A 23,499-nucleotide genomic window follows, 5' to 3' on the forward strand; every position below is an offset into this window, starting at 1 on the left:
TTGATTGCTGTCTCCCGAAGACGAGACTCATTTTATCGCATGCGTGGGAACAGCCATCACAATTGATATCTCGCCATTTTTAATTCCAAGCTTGTTCGCGTTGTACTTCTGTTCATTGTGACACAAAGCCAAGTCATGCAATGAAAATCAATTGCTTTCTAAAAATATGAACAACTAGAAACAAAAAAATATATATATCTGATATTGAAGCGAGACCTAGGAGCTCAGCTGTGTACCCGTGTTGCCAAATAAACTGTGCCATGCTCTAGTGCTCACTCATTTCTGGTACTGCACCTTTTATTTGAAGCAAATTGGCAAATTCTTAGTAAACAAGTCTGGATCACAGCTCTGCCAAGTTAATTCTCTTCTTCCTCCGACGGTCACGAATAAGATACCGATGTTACTTGTAACGCTGTGTCTTAGATCCGTTATGTGATGCGCTATGTGAAAGTTGTGTTATTAAACTCCGTTTCGCATTGATTCGATGTACTTTCACAGGTCACATAAATCTCTGCTTTAAAATGTGTTTGTTGCGATATTGCGTTATATTGTAGCAGAATATCCGATATTGCGTTATATTAGAATATGTATCGCTCATGGGAAATATTGTGTTCCCGCAGTAATCAGTATTCCTCTGATATCATAGGTTTCATTAAGCCACGTACACGTTGTCCATTTCTGATTGCGTGTAACCGGTAGAAAGTCCATTTTCAGAAAAGGCTTTTAATGGCTATGTTTTCATCTCTTAAGGAGTTGGTAGCGTCCTGATTTTCCATTAGCCGCTTTGAAATGTATTCGCTGGTCTCTGAGTCTACTTCCACACAGAGAATTAGCTGGATTTTATTGTAGAGCTATTAACTCTGGCATTCTGGAACGTGATCTCATCCGCATATTTCCCCAGTGTTTCACAGGGCAGGCTTGATTTTTCAGACACTGTCCTGGGTAGTTTCCCCACTGTCACGCTTTTATGAGGGGGTCATGCACCAGTTGGGGGGATCCTCTGATTGCCCCCGACCTGCCCAGTTAGCTGTAATATCTATGCTGTTGCAGCACAGACCTCCATCGCAGGAGGCCACTACATGTGGGAGCGGAGCATCTTAAGGGGGCTCTTCATGGAAGGCAAGAAGTGGCCACTCTCTGGCCATGCGCACTTCTGGGGCTGGCCTTGCCCTTCCCCTCCTCTTGTTCCTTCCTCTACACATCTCTCCCAATTTGGACATCTAGTGCATGTGCAAATCTCCTAGAACCTGCGCGGCTTTGACTCTGATCGGTTTAATGTGAGTTTGAGTGTGCATTTCATGTATGTTGTGAAATAACAAATGATAGAAAATAATTTTATTTAAAGAATAGATCATATTTTTTTAATTAAATGTTATTTTTATACAGCAAAATGTGCACGGTTATAAAGACACAGTGGACATTAAACACTTTTTTATATGCATATTCTTCCCCCCAAAGTCCTTTTGGAAATAACAAATAGAGGAATCTGAGAAAATAGCTTGAGACAGCTTCAGATGTTCAGAGCTCCATGAGCCGCTCATTGATGCCGTTAATGTGTCTCTCTTCCTGATTAGCTGAGAACTGAGAGATAAATTTGAGAGGAAAAAAAACTCACTAAAATGTATTTCTTTTTCTAAAAAAATTACAAAATTTAATTAAAATAGCTCTTTTTTTCTCTAAAAGAATCCTACTATTTTTAAAGCTTAGTTGCTCTAAGTGCTTTACAGCTTAAAGAATACTTTCACGGGGGTTTCTTACATATTTGAGATACCAGAACCCCATTTATGAAGCTGAAGTATCAGGTGAACCTGATACTAATGGCTTAACTGGTGTTATCTCAGCAGAGTAAATCATGCTGAATGCAATCCCTTCCCAGAGTCTGACCACTGTCATGACCTGAACTAATAGCGGCATTATATCATTCCTTGCTATTTATATTAAAGGTTTCCGATATTTAATCAGAACTATTTATAATTAAACACAAACGAGGGTTCATTACAGAAAGAACAGTAAATATGTGGAATTCACTATTCAGAGGTTGTGCTGGAAAATACAACAGACGCCTTTTAAGTATGGGCTGGATATTGTTTCTTTTGGCAATGAGGAGTATTTAAGGATATAATGGGTTATAAAAACATGATTGTCATGTTGGTGGTTTTTTTTCCAGGCGCAATTTATTTTTCTTTTTTTTTTAAACTTCTTCCACATCAACTCTGGTTAAACTTGGACTCGTGTCAACCTAAATTACTATGTTACTAATGAATGATTTCAGGATCTACTCTGATTTAGTTTTGAGATGAAACGGCCCTTCGGACGCTCCTATTACACAAGTTGCTGCAAGTCAAAACTGAGTCCCAAAAATGGGGTGCCTGGCAGTTGGGTCCCAACGGGGTCTTTGAGTGGAGACGCTCCAGGCAACCTTGTCCCCAAATTAGTTGGCGTTTCCCCATGAACTTTCTTCCCAGAAGTTGCCTTGGGAAAGGGTTAAGAAAATACATGAAAATATTTCGTATCTGAAGAAATATTATTTTTGGCTCCTTTCAAGCAGTTTGAGATATAATAAACAGATTGAACATCCATATAACGTAAGGAAAAAATCTTTAAAAGCTGTGCTATAAAAAGTTTAAAAGGTTTGCCAATAAGTGTAGATGAGATCATTCAACACTCTGCCAGCTGCATATAATGCTCATTCGTAGGACAAAAGATAAGAGCCCGGGTACATATTCACTAAAATAATTTCAAATAGAGCTGGGAACTGGGAGAAAAGTAAGATGCAAATGGGGGGGGGCTCTGCGGAATCCCCCCATGCATTTACAAGAGGAACGCCATGAAAATTTAAAGGGACCACGCTGCTATCATATGCATGGAGGTGTATAGGAGCGTTCGAGTGTCCTTTTTTCTTTTTAAAATATTTATAGTTTGGCAAACATTGTAACCAAGAGTGTCTAATGTTTAATAATAATAATAATAATAATAGCGTGTTGGCAGAATGATGGACTTGCCATTAATATTATAACATTAAAGCGAATGAATAAACAAAGCTATGGTGTGTGACTCATGCCGTGGGAATGCGTTTGGAAAGCTCTGTGGATTATTCTCCCAGGCCGGTATTTGCATTCATCCTTTCGCTACTGGCATGCAGAGTCACAAGTCAGTTTAAGGTCAGATATCATTTTAATGGGGGTTATTATATTCCTGTGATGCCTTATCACATGCGCAGATACAGAGGAGCAAGTATTTATGCACGAGTCAGCAATTTGAGCTCAGATAATTAACTTTAATTGTCACCATACTGTCTTCAATTTAATGCAGTCTGTCACAAGAATGGCCAACTATAACCCGCAATCTGCTGTGAGCGTGGAACAGTCGTCATCCCTAGCAAAAGACCAGTTTGCTTTGCTAACGTAAATAATTTTGGTCTGTCTGTACGGAATATTAAGCAACGACTGTTAAAAAAACTGATCTTAGCTTTAAGTTTCCCGTCACTTTTAGGAAGGGGGTTTTACATCGCTGAGAGAGTGGTAGCTAAATAGAACAGCCTCCCAGCTGAAGTGGTAGAGGCTAATACAGTGAGAGAATTTAAACATGCATGGAAATAGCATAAAGCAATCTCGGATTCCTTACAAGGAATACTTTATGGCAAAAATGTTTTGCATTTGCATTTAAGTGTTTTATAACACAATAGTGTTGTATAAAAAAAATATAAAACTACCTCTTTATATTTTTCTCTCTTTTCTTCATATCCGCTTTCTCCCACCTCTAAAATACGTAACAAAATGTTTTTAAAGATGTTGTCCCACCTAGGGTGCCTTGTATGAAATCCCCAGATACGTACTTCATTGTGTAAAAAGAAGTGAAAGAAACCTTGCATGTTTCTTTCTCCTCAATGGTCCCTGTCACTTATAAAGTGCATTAAAAGTTTTATTAAGGTACTAAAGACGAGTCCTGTCATTCTTCCAAAGCCCTGCTCTATGTATTACATCATAGCAGTCTGACGTCCTACAACCGCTCCCAGTCCCCTTTGAACTAATATAGACCTTCAAGCACGCGCCTCTCCTGTAATGTCAAAAAGCAGAGCGGAGGGAACGAAGTAAGAGGCGCTGCCGAAACTACAGAAAACGGTACATTATTTTTAAATATACAAGAAAAGTAGATAATAAAGTTATTTAGGAAAGTTGGGGGAAAATACATCTAGGTGGAACAGCACCTTTATTAAGCAGCACAACTGTTCCATAGAGGCTGATTGCGAGGATCAAGTTGTTGGTTAGACTCCAACTTTCTATTTAACATAAGAAAGAGTTTTGTAAATAGGAAGAAAGTTATTAAAAGCTCTAAATAATCGCTTAGAAGAATCTGCATTAAAGTTATATTTTGTTTTAATGAAATCTGATCTGATGTCGTCTTCTTTCCGCATAACGTAAATCTCTACTTTTGCAGTATAATCTTTGAAAAATGATTCCGGGGGGGGGAGGAGTCCCAAATGAGTTTGTTTCGGTTTTACTTTATACTTTTTTTTTTTTTTTTTTTTGCTTATGCTGCCAAATATACTCACAGCAGTACGATCGTGCCGACTTAGCGCACGTAGCAGGCAGATGCTTGAGATTCAGATGAGTGCTTTATAATTCATTAGGTTCCTGATCCATAATGGAACTTGTGAGAGTTCACAGCCTGTAGCCTGCTTAGTTTCGGTGAGTTCTTAAGCATCACTAATAGAAAACCTCCTTTGCAGCATCACCCCGAGACATCAGAGAATGCAATGGACTTTGAAACTGCTGAAGGCATCTGTGGCTGTCGGAATGAGATAATGCAGAGGAAAGACCTTAATCTTCAGGTATGGCAATATCTTCAGAAGCAAGAACGTAACTATGAGCCATGTCATCTGATGACCTTTTTCCTATGTAAGAAGTACGTTTGGTAATTTGTCTGCGTTGCATTCAAAGAGATTTTAAAGTTGATATTGCTAGGGTTTTAAGAGGAAGTTTTAGTTATTTGTTCCAGGATCCGAAGTGAACGCATCATACCTGAGCCTTTGTAGTCTAGGAATGATTGACAATCCATGACCCGCAGCACTTCCAAAATATAGACTACTTTGGGTTCTCTATGGGCACAGGGAGTCATGTAAAGTAACTTTTTATTCATTTTCACGCCTGAAGGAGGAAGAATTTGATTCTGATGATGATGATTTGTCTGAAGACAGCCAGTCCAGGCAAAAAGCTGAGAAAAGGAGAGCCAAGAAAAAGGTACGGAAGATTTCAGTTTACCACTTTGGCACTTTTGGAATGTGCGCCAGAATGAAGGAACAGCTTAATTGGTCATCAGCTCTTGTAGGAATATCCTTAACACAAGATTATAATTGAAACAGAACCTGATTCATCTTAGAGTACTGAGCATTCGATCCACTAATTTTAGATTAAGTGTACCGATCGAAATAGATATTGTGCTAAAATGTTTTTTTCCATGTGGGCACACAAATTATAGTTTGCGGTGGTCTAAAATACCCTTCAAAAACCAAGAAAACACTAGAAACGCAGCGTACTCGCGCTTAATTACTGTTCTGTGATACCAATGCAAATATGGGCAAGGTTTTAGTTTTCGAAGGTCAATCTAATTTTTTTACTCTATAATTATCCTAAATAATTCCAAGTAACAATGCCTACAGATAAAAGTAACCAATATTTATGTATTAGAAACCTGCCTGGTTGTTGTAGATTGGTTAAGGCAGCCTTTGTGAGGGGGTTAGAGGAGAGGAGAACCTTGGGTCGGACAATTGATTAAATAATGCTGACCCTGCCACGTTGAGACCCAGATCTCAGCTTCTGCGAGGTTCATGTTTACAGCTCCCCAGAACAATTACCAATGATAAGATTAAGGTTGTTTGTATGCGTGTAAATATGTCATGAGCGTTATTGGTGATCGTTTCTTATTAAGCCTGAGGCTGTGAGGGTGCTGGGCTTCTCGTGGGTTCTTGCGCAATAGTCTGTCCTTTAGTGAAGTTGAGACGCATTCTTCTGTTGATGCATAGTTTATGAGATGATCCTCTCGTCACATTGACAATAACAACAGTGCCAGCCTCCCCCAAAACACTCACTTTTTTATATGAAAAAGATCCATACAGAGAACAAAACAGCATGCTAAAATTGTGCGTCTTCAAGTACGCAGCATTTATGGTTTTTTTTTTTACATTTGTACACCTTTTACAGACTCTGTTATTTTCGAAGTTGTTCTAGCTTTGTGGTAAAGAAAATGATGCATTTGTCCTCTTCTATCCAACAGAGACAGAAAGAACGTAAGAAACTGGAGAAGAAAAAACACCTGGAAGAGAACGAGCAGGTACTCAGACAAATAAGATTATGGAAATGCTGAGATGTCTACATAGAACCGATTGCTTGGTCACTTTGTATTACTTTTTTCCTCTTTCGTTTTGCCCTTGTGTGCACCGTGACATCTTCTGACTGTTTGCTTCTTAAAACCATAATGATTCAGGTCTTCAAATTGTGGTGGGAAATAATCCAGACGTATTCTGGTTTGTTTTGGTAGGAACCTGAGTGGGATGTAACCAGCGCGTTTGTGGCCAATGCTGCCAGCCACATACGGCCAAAGACCAGAAGCAAGCTTGACAAGAAGCACAATGCTAACAAAGAGAATGAAGGGAAAATGCAGGAGGTAATGCATGTGCAAGGACAGAATTAGACGGCTGACTTAGACGTTCCTAAAACAAAGTCTGAGTAAAGGCAGTGGTCCGTTGTCGCGTGTGTTTATTGCATTCCTGGGATCTCAGAGTTTTAAACCAAGTGTTTTTAGTGGTTTTTACCCCATATCGTTGGCATCATAATTTTGCGTACAAAGTCAGTGGTTGATTCTTCAGATTTTGCGCTAATTTCATGGTAGCCAGGCCCGGAAACTTTTATATGTTTTTCCTTTTTTTCCTTGCATGTTGGAAGTTGAAGTTTCAGTGGAGCCTACAATTCTAGTGTAAGAATAATTTAATGTTATGAAGTTAGGGTTATTAGAAGAAACAAAGTGAAAAAAACCAAACCCATATTGGCCCAAATTCAGTATATGAGGATTTAGTATCCGTGGTGGAATAAAGGTGGTGCAGTTCAGGAAATCTATAATCTCTAACAAGTTACCACTTGATGAACCAGCTCTAGAACTTGAAGTCTTACTGAAAGGTAATTAAAGGGTTATTTTATTATCGTAGGGTATTTGCTTACACACGTTCCTTTCTCTTCCCAGGGTGGCTGCATAAATTCTTCAATCCAAAGAGGTCGACATCTTGCTGGTAAGTGGAACTTTGAAAAGGTGACATTTTAGCTGCATGCCTCCTAATTAACCAGCGAGCCGTTTCCATTCCTGACATTTGAATATACATGCAATTTTCTTTGTTTTGCTGCTAATATTAGATTTTTAAAGGCTTGTGTCCCATATTCATTTTTTGTTTGACCTTCTGTGGGCACCAAAAAAGAAAGTCTGCACCCCATTGGCATTTAATGGCATTCCTACAATCATTCTGCAACATAATCATTCTATAATGTATCCAACAATTGCTGATATAATTGTACGCCGGGAACATGCCCATGTCAAACCAAAAATGGGAGCACGTAAGAGGTCACAATATGCAGTAAATTAAAGCAAAAATATATAAAAAATAAATATAAACAAAAAAGAATACCTCTGGAATAAGCAAAATGGATAGGATATCAACACGTTTTATATGCTAAATTGCATATATAAATAAATAGATGCAAAAATATCTTACCTGATACACACAGGTACACTACAAGAATAACTGGGGAGGAATTCTGTATTAATTTCCTTTGGTTTTTGTTGCAGAACCTTATTTTGCTGGCTTATAGACATTTAAACATAGATACATGCTTAGAAAAGCAGAATTATGCTCAACTATAGAAAGTGGATTCTCGGAGGGGAAAAGTTACTGCGTATTTTAGTATTTTTATACTAATCACAGACGATTAGACTGGTGGGAATCTTCGCTGCTCCTTAACTACAACTTCTCATCAACTATTGCTGTGAAAAAACCCTGTGACCGTCTGCTAATCTCACGTTGGTACCGCTTGCCAAGTACAGCAAGTCTCGACGTATAGGATTGTTACACATGCAACAAACCCTTGGAGAGACCGCACCTACACCCCTCTCTGAAAATAATAACCTATTAATGCTGGGACAGAACAAACACGCAAACACAACGACAGAGGTCATTGTTCTTTATTGGCATGTCCAGTATGGTCAACCTTCGCAATTTATGAATTAGAAAATTATGACAGGGTGACCTTCCCATCTAGATATATCTAAAAATGCAATTGATCCTATCTTTCGACCTATGATGTATAATGGCCGTGTCTGAAAGTTCAGTTTGTTTGGCTTTTTAGTGTCACAGGGAGGACTATGTATGAAGACCTCTTGGCAAGCAGCTCATAAGAGAAACCTGGCAAGGTCTCTTTTAATGCATAGTTAAGTTGACGGGCTACAACGTCTCAACTTGCATCGACTTGCCTGCAAACTCTGGGTTTACTGAATGAGTTCCAGAGGCTTCCGAGCTTCACGCTGCCTGCTTTGTGGCCAAAAAACATGAGGCTTAGGGGTTCATTCACTAAACAGTGATTTGCAGGCTCTCTGGAGAATTTAACCATGAAAAGCCAGCCATGGTGCGTTTCTCCTGAAAGATGAAATGAGCTGAATAATGAGTAGCACAACAAAGCAGAGGAAATCAGAAATATTAATATTATTATTAAGAATTAGTAATATTATGCTGTCTTTCCAAATGTGCCCTTTGGTTTTGTTTATGGTTTTGTTTGTGTTGTGTGAGCTCTATAATTTTTTTAAGTGACTGTACATTTGGCTGATTTGTCTTCTGTTGTTTTAATAGAGGTCTTTATTATTTTTATTATTATTTATTCATATATAAATTATTATTATTTTTTTTAGAGCAAGGCATTCATTCGGTAAAAGATGGAAATTACACCAAAGCAGTTGAACTTTTTAGTGAAGCTATCCGATTAGACCCTAAGGATTACAGGTATTTATTGTAACCAGTCAATCTGTTGCATGTACCCTAATTATACTATAAATGCTGGAAATTATATTAGGTCCATTATCTGTGACTTGGAAAACTCGGAAAAATTGTATACATTTGCCCACAAAATCAATCCTGACACTAAATCGCATTGAAAAGGCTTTTCATGAAGGTGCTTAATTTGTAGTTTTATCATAAAAAAAAAAAGAAAAAGAATTGGAGCGCTTGCTCTGCCTACAAGCACATGGCGGACTAAAAACACTATATGGCAGGGGTGTCCAACCTGCGGCCCTCCAGCTGCTGCAGGACTACATCTCCTATACTCCTCTGCCAGGCCCGTAGCTGAAAGAGCATTATGGGAGATGTAGTCCTGCAGCAGCTGGAGGGCCGCAGGTTGGATGCCCCTGCTGTCTGGACTAAAGCTGTCATTGTTAGATATCAGAAGCCGTTAAGCTGCATGTGTAGGGTGCTTGTCTCACCATAATAAAGAATCTTTGGATCGTTTGGACGTTGGGCATTGGCAGCCTCCTTATTCTGTAGAGACCATTATGGAAGGAGCTACTCTGGAAAGCATGCATCCCCTCCTATAGCTTAACGAATGTTTGGGCTGAAATCGAACTTCATTAACCCCTTAAGGACAATGGGTAGTCCCTAAACCCATTGAAAACAATGCATTTTGAGCCCGTACATGTATGGGCTTTGTCATTAAGGGGTTAAACTTCCTTTCATTTCATTATGTGGTGTTTTTCTGCCGGCAGGTATTTTGGAAACCGTTCCTACTGCTATGAGCAGCTGAAGCTCTACCCGAAGGCCTTGGTGGATGCTGAAATTTCCATCCAGCTTTCTCCTGCTTGCCCGAAAGGTTATTTCAGGAAAGGAAGAGCTTTGCAAGGCTGCAATGTAAGATTGTGTTGGTTATCGCTCGCTATATGGAAAAAAAATGAATTTCTCTTTAGCTAGGGTTGCTTTGAGGAAACAAAAAAAAGTTTGCAAAAGTATTGTATTCTTCTGACAATACATTATATTCAGGGTGTATGGCATGACTAGAATTGGCAGATTAAGACAAACTGATACATTATGTAGAGAGGGCCCGGCTCACAAGCTTACAATCTAGAGGGGATGGGGTGAAGGAGAAAGGGGAGAGGGTAGTATTAGTATTAGTATTAGTGGCAGGTAAGCTGAAGCTGCTGAGATGGAACGCTTCTCTTAAGAAGTGGGGTTTCAGATTCTAGCTGTCTAATCTTCACAATGGAATGGCTTTGTCTTAATTATCAAAGTAGACTAATGAAAGTCTGTGGAGGATAGACTTCTGTAGCATTGCCGTAAAGAAGTAGCTCATCGTGGTGTTTGAAATCACCCAAAATATCAACAATGGTGGCCTGCAGGTAAAGGGCGTTTATTGGAACAAAATGAGATAAAAGCAGGTTTTTGTCAGTGCCGACAATATTAAAATATGTTAAAATATAGTTGTTTTTTTTCTAAGGGACTTTCCTTCTAAAGCCATAATCTCAGAGTCATAATCTTCACCGGCTGATTTGGGTGGTCTCCATTTTGGTCAATGAAGGAGGGTGCTGTAATATAGTACAATGCGCATGAGCAATCAGGAGCATGTGGTTTCTGTTCCCTCTGTATCCCCTCGATTCATTAGGGAATGCAAATTAGAGGTGGAATAGATTAAAAAAACTATTTGCCTACAGTGTGCTTGCACAGTTTGCTTAGAATGTTAGGATGTCTGTGGTGGCGGCACCATGTTGTTAGAAATCCAACCTAGTTCTTCTATGTATATTTGGTATTGTAGTTCTCTCTCTCTTATCACTGGGTTCTGCGCATGCACCGTGTGATACTGCGTTATCCAGCCATATGTCGCACGTTATCTAGCTATATGAACCGACAAGCTCTTCAGTGAGTGCCGGCAGCTGTACAGCGATCAGATATTCCCAAACCGATTTCCTATGATTCCATGTAAGCCGGAGGATTGTTTCAATGGCGCCGCTAATGACATCTGCTGCTAATTCATTTTCTAAATATGTATTACTGGGCATGCGCGAGGTATTATTAGCTGCATGGTATAACTAAGTTGAGACGGCAATGGCAAAGCTTGGAGGCTCCAGTGAGTTTAGAGCGTCCCATACAGTGCCATAATAATACCCTCTGGGGCTCACACGGCGTCTCTTCTGCTGCCACATGGTGAGAGCCAACGTAACGTGACCACGCTAACCGCCCGTCTTCAGGCCACCGTAGCCAGCCCAGTGCAGCTATTCGGCAAGTGGCAGTCTGTCGGCAGACAATCCATTAAAAGACCCCCTAGGGACATGCCTAATTATCCTAATTATAATGGCATGTAATCCCATGTACCCCAGAGATGTGTTGGGAGTGCTGGGTTCTGCCGTTACTGGCATAGATAATCATCCACGCGTCTGTTACCAGTCTAGACATATTCCCCAGATATTCCCCAGATACTTTTTATTGCATTTTATCTATTTGTGTTCTCGAAAAGAATTACAACACTGTCTGTCAGTCTGTCTGAATCTCCATAAAACTGTTTTTTTGCTGTGTATTTGTATAAATGACACTTTTTGGCTTAGAAATCCTTGGAAAAGTAGCCCTGTGATGGGTATGGGACTGACACACCTATACCTGAATGATGTATGGCACATCCACCTGTAACTGAGATCTGAAAAACAGCAATGTTATTGTACGAAGGAAGCGCGTGATAATTGTTAGCCCCGTCGTGTCTCCGAGTTATTTGTGTTAACGCGTTTAGAGCAGCCTCCCTCCCTCCCTCCCTCCCTCCCTGCACATAAATGACAATTTGACTTTACTGCTCGCGACCCAAGTAGCAGGGATTGGGAAGCATTAATCTGCACCTGTGTAATCGCGGAGGATGACAGTGTTATGGCTTTTGATTCACACAGCTGCTTCTGAATAGCAGGCATATTAGCGTCCGTAATGTCATACATAACCGCCAATCACCCTACCCACCCTTATTAACCCACCCGGAAACCCCATCTCTCATATGACATCATTATTTACATTCGGTTCTGTTCCCCCTGCTGCGATAACTTGCGAGGATTCTTGTTACATTTTCCACGCTGGGGGGGGAATACACCCTCACAATGTAGTATTAACGGGGTACTCCAGCCATCATAGGGTGAATTCTGCAGAGTCTCCCATATACATTTACCCCTTTCCCCAAACCTGCTATTTGCCGTGCAGAAGATTGCATTTCCTGAAATGTGATCTACTTATTTATTATCTTTTTTAACGTTTTAAAGAATGCATATTGAAGGACTCGCAAAGTACTTTAATATGCATTTGTGTTTGGTGACATTAAACTGTCCCTTTAATTGATTAATTTGCACAGTCCCCTCCTTCTCCAAGAGGGAGAGATGTATTATTTTGTATACGTATAGAAAATAACTGTTATTTGATATACACCCTCATTTTCTAACCGTTTGCCTGCGATTGAGATATATAACATACTGCGTGCTGCAGCTTCCTGAATCATGAATAGAGTAATTATGACTGCTTAGGTAATATAATTCTTAAAAAGAGATCAGTTACACAATTTATAAACCATAGGGGAAACTGGTACTTCTCTGCTGCAATCTTAACCACCTTTTACCACACTATCCCCCCCGTCTGTCCGGTATACCCCCACTCCTGCCTGTCCCCATAGCCCATTTAAAGGGTTAGCTCTTGATGCCCCGCTTACTGAGTTGATTGTAATCGTTATGGAGCGAATAAGTCACAAGAATTGTTGGACCACAGAGAGGGTTGGCTGGGCATGCCAAGCTGCAGCTTCTACCTAAGGTAAATCTTAAAGGAAAGGGTTAATGAAAAAATATGCTGTTATTTAGTATAAACAGGAGCTTTATCTCAAAATGTTATTTTAAAATAACAACGTTCCGGTTCAGTTGAACGTGTCCTTGAAACTGGTATGTACTCAGGTTGAACCCAGGATAGGGAGTACAGGACGGGGATCCTGTTTTTCTTTAACTAACCACAAAATTTCTAAACAATAGTTAATGAGAAAGATCATGTAGATAATCCCGTTACATAGACTGATATTAATACATCGAGTATTACTAAATGTATAAAGGTTACATCATTTGGAGAGACTCTGGCACAGATCACCGTATCGTGTGCCGTACCGAACCCCTCACCCCGTCTCGCACCGTCTCGCACCGTGAAGCCGTACACAGCTTTGAGGGTCTCTCGGTGCAGGAATGGATTACGCATGATTGGTTTCATCTAAGTAGGTATTGTGGGTTAAAACACTTCCCCACTACTAATTAAACTCAGATGAAGGCAGCTCATCCCCACAAATCTTACCCCTTACCTGTACTCAGTCGCACCCCTTACCTGTACTCAGTCGCACCCCTTACCTGTACTCAGTCGCACCCCTTACCTGTACTCAGTCGCACCTCTTACCTGTACTCTTCCACCCCCTTCTAGGTTCTGTTAAACCCAACCCTGGTCCTCCTGCCCTCCCTCACTTTCCATAAGAAACCAAACCTCCATGATGCCTCCAGCCTCGCATCCTTTCATTGTAACGATCCCCTTTTTCTTGTGCCCACTTGAATGTTGTGTTTACGTTTTTTCAGGAGTTCTAATCACTTTCGCCCCCTCGCTATCGCTAAAACTCTTTTTCTCAGTGTTGTCTAAGCTGTGACTACGCAACCACCTAGCAAAAATGCCACATTTTGGAGTTTGCCGTTCTAATACACTTTTGTCATCATGTGGTTAATGCACTTTTTTTCAGAAATATCTCCTTTATCAGCGATATACTTTATCAGCAGTCTTTGCCTTTTTCCATAATAAATGGCCTAATTTGCCCGTATTGAAATCAGGGGTGTGTTCTGTCCACCCTTAATACTTTCAGGCTAATTGGAAAATTATTGAACATCTTATTGTATCATTTATTCTCTAAGTAATCCGCTATATCATCTGCACTGGAGACAGAAATACTGTGAGGCGTAAGAAAAACATTACGAGCCGTAGCAGAAAACTTTGAGTGCTATGGATCACGCCGTGTGTGCCGATGGAAACCATATAACCTACTTCTCTTGGCTGTTTAGATGTCTGAGATTGTTGATAAAATAAGTCTTTGCTATGGAAACGAATATGTTATTCTTCCTTATTTTCCCTCTTGCATGCGCCTACCCAGAATCCCTTGTGGTGTGGCAGCACCATGAGATTTTGGAGGGAAAAACAAGCCTTCTGGCTTGTCTGGTGTCTGTAGATGAGTGTTTAATAATACTTCTACCATCCCTGGTTTTTACTTGAATGCCTTGACTCACGTGACTCTACTGAAGTGTGCAAGTGTGTTACCGTACCACTAAGACTTGTCTAGTTAGAATACCTGTCTTTCTCCCTCGTTATTATAGAAGTTTCTGCAAGCAGAAGATGCCTTTAAGATTGTTCTGCAGCTGGACGAAGGCTGTGAGGAGGCCTTGAAGGAGATACATGCTTGCCAAGTGATGCAGCTCATGGTGACGTTTTCAAAAACATATTCTTAATTACAATTGTGCTATTATATTAACGGTTACTTTGCAAAGATAATAAAACCCTACTGCAGATGAGCACCTTTTCCATCGCTCCCATGAGCATCTCACAACACAAAGTTCAAGATGTTATAGTTTGTCTCAATGCTTAGAGGGACTGTAACAATGATGTATTAAAATATTTATATATCGATGGGATGATCTAAAAAAAAAATACATAAGGTTTGAATCGGCTGCCACCAGGGGAGGAATAGTTTATTGGAGTGAAAGGATCATTGAAAGTCTGAGATCAGGAAGTTAAGATGCTTGTTCCCATGGTATAGACATTATGAGTGTGTCTTCCACAACCTTGTGTGAATAAAATGTGATCTGATCTGGACCATCGTATTCTGTTTTTCAGGAGCATGGATTTACCCAGGAGCACAGTATCAGTTTGCTGGAGAAATACGAATCAGTCAACGCTGTCTTAGAAGCTCCAATCTCTGCAGAAGGTAGACTCAGAGTAACAGCTGATAGTTGAAACGTGGAAATGTCGTCGATGTATTAACCACACTCCTTTTTTTTTTTTTTTTTTTTATCAATGAATCAGTCCTCCAAGGGACTGGGGACATGTTTTTAGAAGAATCGGTGGAAGACGAGCTTCTTTTTCTTAATTATCTGTCTGAGTGAGTATATATATATACACCGGTCCAAAAATATTTTAAATGTGTCTCGGCAAACAGAGCTTATAAATGCACCCTGCGGATTTAGGCAAATTGCCTCTTTTTTGTTATCTGACCCTCGTACGTGCCTTGCAAAGCGCAAGGTAATTTGGATAATTGTTGGTGTCGGTGGACATGAAGAGAGAGTAATTTTACTTGTGAAATAAAGGCATTGTAACCAGGGGCAATTTCAGCAGTTATTTGTATTAGATGCACTCTGGTAGCCAGTGATGCGACTGTAATACCGCTGGTTTTTTCTCGGAAATGTAGTAATTCGAATGAAGGAAAACATTTGTTCCAACTATGTTTTTTCTCTCTCGTGCTGGAAGCCCTTTGCAAGCGAGCTTTAAGGAGAAGGAGAGGAAAATAATGGTTATCCAAGGTTTTATTTCCGCTTGTAAACTACCTCCGCTCTCTTAGGTTAATTAGTCATGTATTTATTTTTAAATAACTTTTTTTATATATATATATAAAGAAAATCACTGATTAAAAAATAATACAAAAGACAAGAAAGCCTTGGCGTATTTATTTTAATAGTCTAAAAACTATCCAGACTCCCCTTTTATAATAAGTCAATTACGGGATGACAAATGCTTTTTATCATCACGATGCGGTGTGATAAAAACAAGGGTTTTTTACGCAAGCGAATGAGATCTTCATTCAGATACAAATAAAGAACGCAAGAAAACATGGAACGTGTTGTTTTATTTTTTTTTTAAAATAGCACTATTTAGAGTAGTCTTCTTTGACAGAGCAGATTATTTATGAAAAGGCACGTTTTTATACTAAAGTGATTTCGCCCCATGGCGATATGAACCCCTCACCCCTGAATTTGTGCCAAATTCCTTTCCTAATGCTGAGTGTTGAAAATAGATTTTATTTATTTTTTAATAAACAAGGTGAGAGTGTCTTGCAGCTAAATGTGTTTTTTCAGTAAGCAGTACTTACTCCACCTCCCCGTCCTCCAGGTTCTACCCTATTGATACAAAAAAAAACGCCCTTACACAAAATTAGTTTACCGTACGCCTACCGACATTCGCTCGTTTCCCCAAATGACCTCATCAAAAATAGAAGTGAGCTTGGGATATATTGCAAGTCAAGGTTCCAAGCTTTGAGCACATGGAAAGATTGACAAAAAAATAAAAATTGAAACTGGATGATACAATAATGTCTCTGTATGTGGTCCAAGCTACCCTGTTTCACACCATAACTCAACACTGACTTGTTGATGTCCTAGAACTGCCTTCTGCAATCTTTAACCTGTAATTGAAATCCTGAATCTTGTCTTGAATTTAACAGAATCACTACGAAAAAAAATAAAATAACTTAATTAAAGTGAAATAGGAAGTCAAGGAAGGATTTCTCTTAATCTCATATTATTATTTTGTATGTAATTGTTTTTCTATAACTGCTATGTACATGTCTATTTATGTTTCTTACACAATTCAATATTTGTAACCTAAACTTGTTTTTTTTTTATAAATGGCCACTTTGACTGATGATGATCTTAACCAATTTAAGGCTAATGTATTAGGTTATCAGCAGGGCACCTGGCTCATCAACCAAATAATGGAATATGTTTGTCCCCTTCCATGTAACATATCCAGCGGGGTGTGTGAATTATGCACAAATATTTGTTCTTGTACCTGGTATATAATGTTTTTTTTATCTCATGTAACATGTTTCAGAAAGCTACATATTACACCAATTTATATCAGTCTCTCTGTTCTTGCGCAGAGCACAGAGTTCTTCTTTGTGGGTGGGTAATGTCACTGACCAAATAACAGAAAAGCAGCTGTGGGACCTTTTTAAATGGTAAGAAAAGAATGGTGTGTAAGTATGAGTGTGTGTGTGAGTGTGTGGAGGAAAACAGAGATTATATACATAGCTGAAACATTTCAGGAGTCTCTGGGTAGAACCCAGTTCTCCTGGGTCAGTCTTTTTTCACACGGTAGGGGTGCTTGGACACACCAACACCTTCCTCACTCCCCACCTACATCTCTCGCACTCCTCACGCACCCTCTCTCGCTGCCTTGGGCTATCTCTGCTCCTTTACGAAGCCTACCCTGGGGTATCATCTTATATACTGTATATTACTTCCAATGAACTGAAGAGCCTTTTGAACTAGCTTGGTTACAGTGCAAGGGTAGAACTTTGTACAATCATGCTCTCTCAAGCTTCTGTCACTTATATTTATTGCTTGAGATCAGATCAACAAACCTTAAATTGGGTTTGTCTGAAATATCCTATAGACAAACCCCATTGCCCCGGAGACGCCGAGGATGTTTAATCTCTGTTCGTATCATACATAATAGCCCACACAGAAAGAGGGTGTCAGAGATACAGCCTGATCCATGCCAGCTACAGTAGATTTCAATATACACTGAACTTCTTCTTATCTACGGCACCGCTGACGTATACAAGTGATGGTCTGGCTGTCAGGATTATATGTCAGTCCTTGTACACAAAAGAAAAAATGGGTAGAACCAAAAGAGCTCAAAAATGCCATTTTTTAGGCTATTGAAATCCACAGTGTGTGTGTGTATGTATATATATGTGTGTGTGTATGTATGAATGTATAGAGTATACGTTATATGTATTTTGGGGTAAATGTTTATGGTTTTCCTGCTATGTGTATCATGTATAGAATGAAGCTCCCATCTGATTAAGAATTCCTTCCATGTTTACAAATCCCCAAAATACTTCTGAGAATGTGTACAGTTGGCTATCCCTGTTATTATAAGATGTGGATTGGTAATGACTATTGATCATGCATCTTGTCGCTAGACATGTATAATGTTACAGATCGTAATCTGTTTATTGAGGCGACAGAATTCTACCTGAGGACTGTGGTGAAACATTGTGGCTTCATTAACTTTGCTTCCCCACATAATTAGCCATGAAATTAGCATTGTCGTTATTAGTTACTTTGAAATCATTTCTTTGCAAGAGTGGACTGAAGAACGCAGCTCTGATGATGAGTTCTTTAAACGGAATTAAGCAGTTGTGTGGAGAATTCTTTTTTTGTCTTTTTGTGATTAGCACACAGTTCTTTCTGCATTCTTTTTTTGTGTTCTTTGTTTAGTTATGGAGACATTCATAGTATTCGGCTCCTTGGTGAACGTTTTTGTGCATTTGTTAACTTTAAATGTCCCGCTGCTGCAGCCAGAGCGCTAGATGCACTACAGGTAAGTGTCTATAGCAACTTTTTTGGAACATTAGTGTTGTTTTTTTATTAAAATAAAATGGAAGGCAACAAGGAACCTAACCTAAAGCCCTGTTACAAACCCCACCTATAGCCCTAGTACATGTGCTCCGGTCCTTACATCTTGAATAAATCTTTAAATATACACTAGTTTTTGGGTTTTTTTTAATTCATTTTGGAGCTTATCCACCCAAGGAATAGTTTTCAGGAGGTTTTAGTTTTAGCTCTTTGACTGCAATATACATTTTGAAGGTCCAACCTCAGTGACCTGCTTGGATGGCCCTGTATAATGCATATTATATAAGTGAGATTTCTCCAAAGTCTCCTCACCCATTGAATTAGTTGAAGTGAGGGAGTTGAAACAACAACTATACAGACAACTCTACTTTTAGTGAATACACCCATCTGTGTTGTATATCATGTGTAATACTTCTGTATTCCTTAGTATTAATATGTATTGTATACATGTATATTAACCCACATACCCCATAACATTTTATGATACTATCTCCTACTCTCTCCCTGATCAGTGAATGGAAGTATATCCAGATTAAAGAATGCACCACACCATCAATGTCCAAAACAGGAATTAGTGGCAGTTAATTTGTCATTCGTATTGTTCAGCTGCCAACCTCCCTATCCTCTGTTTCCCTCCATCCACAGGGCAAAGAAATAGAGAATACGAAGCTATTAATTCGATACCCAGACAAGCCTTACAGACCTGCTACTGTGAGCAGTGCAGAAGCACAAACAAAGACGGCCTCCATGATGTAAGTCTGGTAGACGTGGTGGGATTTCCTGAACCAATAACAAAGCTGATAATGTCCAAACAAATCTACTTCGTAATGGAACCTATTCTGGAATTGTCTTTTTTTTCCGGCACACTAGCTTTTAAACTGATCTTACACTCCTGTGTTGCGTAGGCACTGTTGACTTTCTTTTGGCCAACATGAGAAGGTAAGTATCAGCCATTGACAAGAATGCTCTGACATAACTACTCATCTCTACTACTACTCACACCGAGACAACCATTTGTATGGAGCCATTCTGGTGAACGGTTAAAAAAACAATGCTATCACCATAACAAACAGGGGCTACTTTAAAAAAAACAAAAACCACCAGAATTCCTTGGAAATTTGCAGTTGTCGTTCAGATAACCTCTGGTGAGTAACAGTTTTCCCGCTTGTTAGGGTAAAGCAGAGGTAGGCACCAACATTTCTCATGGTGGACATTTGCTGGGGTCGGTGGAGGACAGTTTAATGTTCTATGGACCTTCACAAACCTTTCCACGGACACTGGTGTCCTTGTACGGACACTTTGCCTATCCCTGGGGCAGAGTACACCTTTCAAGTCAAATAACTTGCGTACTCGCATATTATGATAACTTTGAATAAGATAGGAGCCCAGGAGCAACTTTTATTTAATTTGTTTAGACAAACAGTGCAACACCAAATTCTAAAAACAAATATAAAGGTCTGCGTGGCCCCAAGTTCCTAAGGGGCACAGTGACCCAGTGGGGTATAAATAGCGCTGAGTGTTTTGTATTGATGAGTGGGACTTTGTACATTATAGTAGGTTCATTGCAGCCCCGCCATGATTAATAATTTGTTGATGTATATACAATCTTAAGTAAAACATGAAACCGATTATCCAGCTTTATAATATTCGCATAAATCCTGTTTATATATTCTTCCCACATGTCTCATCCAAACCCGACCCGGGTCCCATCTGTCTTTTGTTTGATGTGCAATAATCTCCTGCTTTTTGGTTAATCATTAGGCAGGAAGATCAAGCGTTTCCTAGCATAACATTTGTTTAAGATACTATCTCCTGCTCTCTCGCTGATTAGTGAATGGGAGTATATCCAGAGTCAAAAACAGAAATTAAAGTGACAGCGGCGGTTCAGTTAAAGTTAATATATCATTTTCCCAACTATTAAATCTCATAGTTCAGTACACTAAATTAGCTCAAAATACAAATTTAAATAAGCTATATGTATATATATATATGTATACTGTGTGATCAGGTGAGCACCGGGCACCGTATAATGATCTGTGAACTATTGCTCATTTAAAGGTAAAATGAGGTCACCTCGAGACAGATATTGTGAATTGAGATTACATTAGCACAGTGATGTCAGATTAAATTATGTTTTACAGCGCAGTCTAGAGAAATGACCGATATTTTACAGTTCATTTGTACACATAACGGCTATCTAACCTTTCCTGTGGTCGGGTTTTTCTTCTGAAACAACATTCAATTTCAGGTCTGTTTTGGACATCTTCTGTGTCTTCACACATTTAGTTTGCCCTCACAAAAAAAGTGCATATAAACACCAATCAGCCATAACATTATGAGCGCTGACAGGTGAAGTGAATAACGCTGATAATCCGGTTTATCATGGCACCTGTCAGTAGGTGGGATATATCGGGCAGCAAGTTTCATCCTCAAAATTGATGTGTTAGAAGCAGGAAAAATGGGCAAACGTAAGAATCTGAGTGACTTTGACAGGGCCAATTTGTGATGGCTACACGACTGGGTCAGGGCATCTCCGAAACTGCAGCTCTTGTGGGGAGTTTCCCGATCTGCAGTGGTCAGAAAAATTATCCAAGGAAGTAAAAGTGGTGAACCAGCGACAGGGTCATGGGCGGCCAAGGCTCATCGATGCACATGGGAGGACGAAGGCTGGCCCTGTGTGGTCAAATCAAACAGACGAGTGACTGGAGCTCAAATTGCTAAAAAAGTTAATGCTGTTTCTGATAGAAAGGTGTCAGAACACACAGTGCATCGCAGTTTGTTGTGTATAGGGCTGTGTAGCTGCAGACCAGTCAGGGTGCCCATGCTGACCCCGGTCCACTGCCAAAAGCACCTACAATGGGCACATGAGTATAAGAACTGGACCACGAAGCAATGGAAGAAAGTGGCTGGTCTGATGAATCATGTTTTCTTTTATATCACGTGGATGGCCGGGTGCGTCGCTTACCTGGAGGACACATGGCACCCGGACGCATCCATGGAGGCCGCACCTCGCAACTTACAGGATTTAAAGGATCTGCTGCTAACGTCTTGGTGCAGAGACCACAGCACACCTTCAGAGGTCTAGTGGAATCCATGCCTCGACGGGTCAGGGCTTTTTCGGTGGCAAAAGGGGGACGTACGTAGGTGGTCATGATGTTATGGCTGATCAGTATGTGTATGTGTGTATATATATATATATATATATATATATATATATATATATATATATATATATATATATATATATATATATAACTTTTTTCTTTTACCCAATATACCCACCATAAAAAACTTTTTTCAAATGGTTAGCGTGCTTCATCATGGCCTCTCACCACTGCATACTGATATAAAGCACTTACGTGTGGCCATGACATGGTGCAGAGAACATAGCTAGAAAAGTAACAAAGAACCATTATTTAATGTGGAATGTGTCAATGTTGCTCTTCCTCAGAGTTGACGATCCTTGAAAACCAACTCAGAGCATTACTACCCTTTTAAGCATCCTCTACACTTGCTGGCTGGGGTAGTTGATCGTATCTGGGGACTTTACCCTGAGAAGCAGTGTTAGTAACTGAGTTGCTGCCTGTGTACGTAACATAGTTCTGCTGAAACATATTCGGCCTCGTTATGAGGTCACTTGTCTTTTTAACTGATTTTTATTTAAAAAAATCTACAATTTCTAAACTTTTTTGCTATTTCCTCCCTGTGTAAGGTATTTATTGAACTTGAAAAGTATTTTTTTTTTCTTGACTTATAGGTCTAAGAAAAAAGGAGCAGCAAAAAGCAGTGAATGTTACTACTGGAGGTCCAACGGATGCAGTTTTGGAGATAAGTGCCGCTACAAACACGTCCCTGAGAACAAAGGGGTTGATAAAAAGCACTGGAAAAGTTAATGCATCCGGATTTAGCATAAAAAAAACCTATGGCTCCTGGTCCAAAAAATTGCCACGACTACTCTTTCATTCTAGATATTCCATTGATCTCTCCTTAAACCTTACATTCTATCAAGAATATGAAATGAAGTGTCACCACGTTTATCTCCTTGGTTACTTTAAAACATTATTGGGCCTGGGTAATTTTAATTATTTTTGCACATTCAGCATCTCTTGCTGAGTATTTGAGGATCGGAGCCTGCACTTTATTTTAGAATCCGGTGGACAATTGCACAACCTACATCATCATTGACACACCTAAAATTATGACTTCATATCCCGGATTCACCCCAAAAGCCATGGAATCCATCTTCAGTAGGAGCCGAATAATCAGCTGCATTCATAGCTTTTGGTCCTTGGGGGGCTTCTGGGTTAGTATGTTAGGACCAGTTTACTTTTTTTTTAAAACCTTTTGTTTTCCAGCAACTGTAAAATCCATGAGAAATGTTCTTTTTCAATGTAATTTGTGCCATGTGGAAAAATGTTGCATATGAAATGTGACTCAGAAGGACCAACATTTGATGCCAACCATATTTTAAGTGAATACTTTTAGGAGTCTAAGAAATCAAATATTACAGTTTTCTCTGATGTGCCTTATTTTATACTGATGTTTTCTACTCTTAACACTTGGAATACACACTGTATTATGGGGAGTTCATTATTTTTTTGTTCATGCTATTATTGTTTGTATTCCAGTGCTAATGTTTCTCGAGCAACTTGGCCTTTCAAGGAGTGCTTGTCAGTCTTTGACTTTGTGAACCTATATTTATTTTCCTATGTCTTTCAATCTTTGCACTAACTGCTGATGTGTTTGTGTGTTAGCGTGTGTGTGTGTGTGTGTGTGTGTGTGTGTGTGTGTGTGTGTACATACATCCAGAAGGAGTGGACAGTTTCAAGGGCACGACATTTCTTTAATGAAAAAAACTGTACTTGAGCTATAACAGATGAAATAATCTTTTCCTTGTGTCACCATTTTTCAGCATTGGGGAAGTAATTATAATCCGCACTGTTTGTAACTTAAAAGAGGAAACAGCTACTCCCCCGATCAACGGGAAAACACCAATGTACTTTCATAGTTTAAGTTATGGTATGGAACATACTA

At 39.5% G+C, this 23,499-nt stretch overlaps 1 protein-coding gene across 1 annotated transcript in view; it reads left to right on the plus strand.

Annotated features, from left to right (window-relative positions):
- LOC128468574 (tetratricopeptide repeat protein 31-like) overlaps positions 1–23,129 on the plus strand; it is a 32,527-nt gene extending 9,398 nt beyond the window's left edge. The window contains exons 2-15 of the mRNA XM_053450326.1: positions 4,730–4,831; positions 5,154–5,240; positions 6,274–6,330; positions 6,538–6,663; positions 7,237–7,282; positions 8,947–9,037; positions 9,793–9,934; positions 14,425–14,529; positions 14,942–15,032; positions 15,131–15,206; positions 16,980–17,057; positions 18,328–18,430; positions 19,111–19,217; positions 22,223–23,129. Coding sequence (XP_053306301.1) covers positions 4,757–4,831; positions 5,154–5,240; positions 6,274–6,330; positions 6,538–6,663; positions 7,237–7,282; positions 8,947–9,037; positions 9,793–9,934; positions 14,425–14,529; positions 14,942–15,032; positions 15,131–15,206; positions 16,980–17,057; positions 18,328–18,430; positions 19,111–19,217; positions 22,223–22,358 — 1,320 coding nt within the window. The 5' untranslated portion in view covers positions 4,730–4,756 and the 3' untranslated portion in view covers positions 22,359–23,129. The remainder of the gene's footprint in view (positions 1–4,729; positions 4,832–5,153; positions 5,241–6,273; positions 6,331–6,537; positions 6,664–7,236; positions 7,283–8,946; positions 9,038–9,792; positions 9,935–14,424; positions 14,530–14,941; positions 15,033–15,130; positions 15,207–16,979; positions 17,058–18,327; positions 18,431–19,110; positions 19,218–22,222) is intronic.
- Positions 23,130–23,499: the final 370 nt, after the last annotated feature.

This window comes from Spea bombifrons, chromosome 11, assembly GCF_027358695.1.
Source record: "Spea bombifrons isolate aSpeBom1 chromosome 11, aSpeBom1.2.pri, whole genome shotgun sequence".
Classification (NCBI taxonomy): domain Eukaryota; kingdom Metazoa; phylum Chordata; class Amphibia; order Anura; family Pelobatidae; genus Spea; species Spea bombifrons.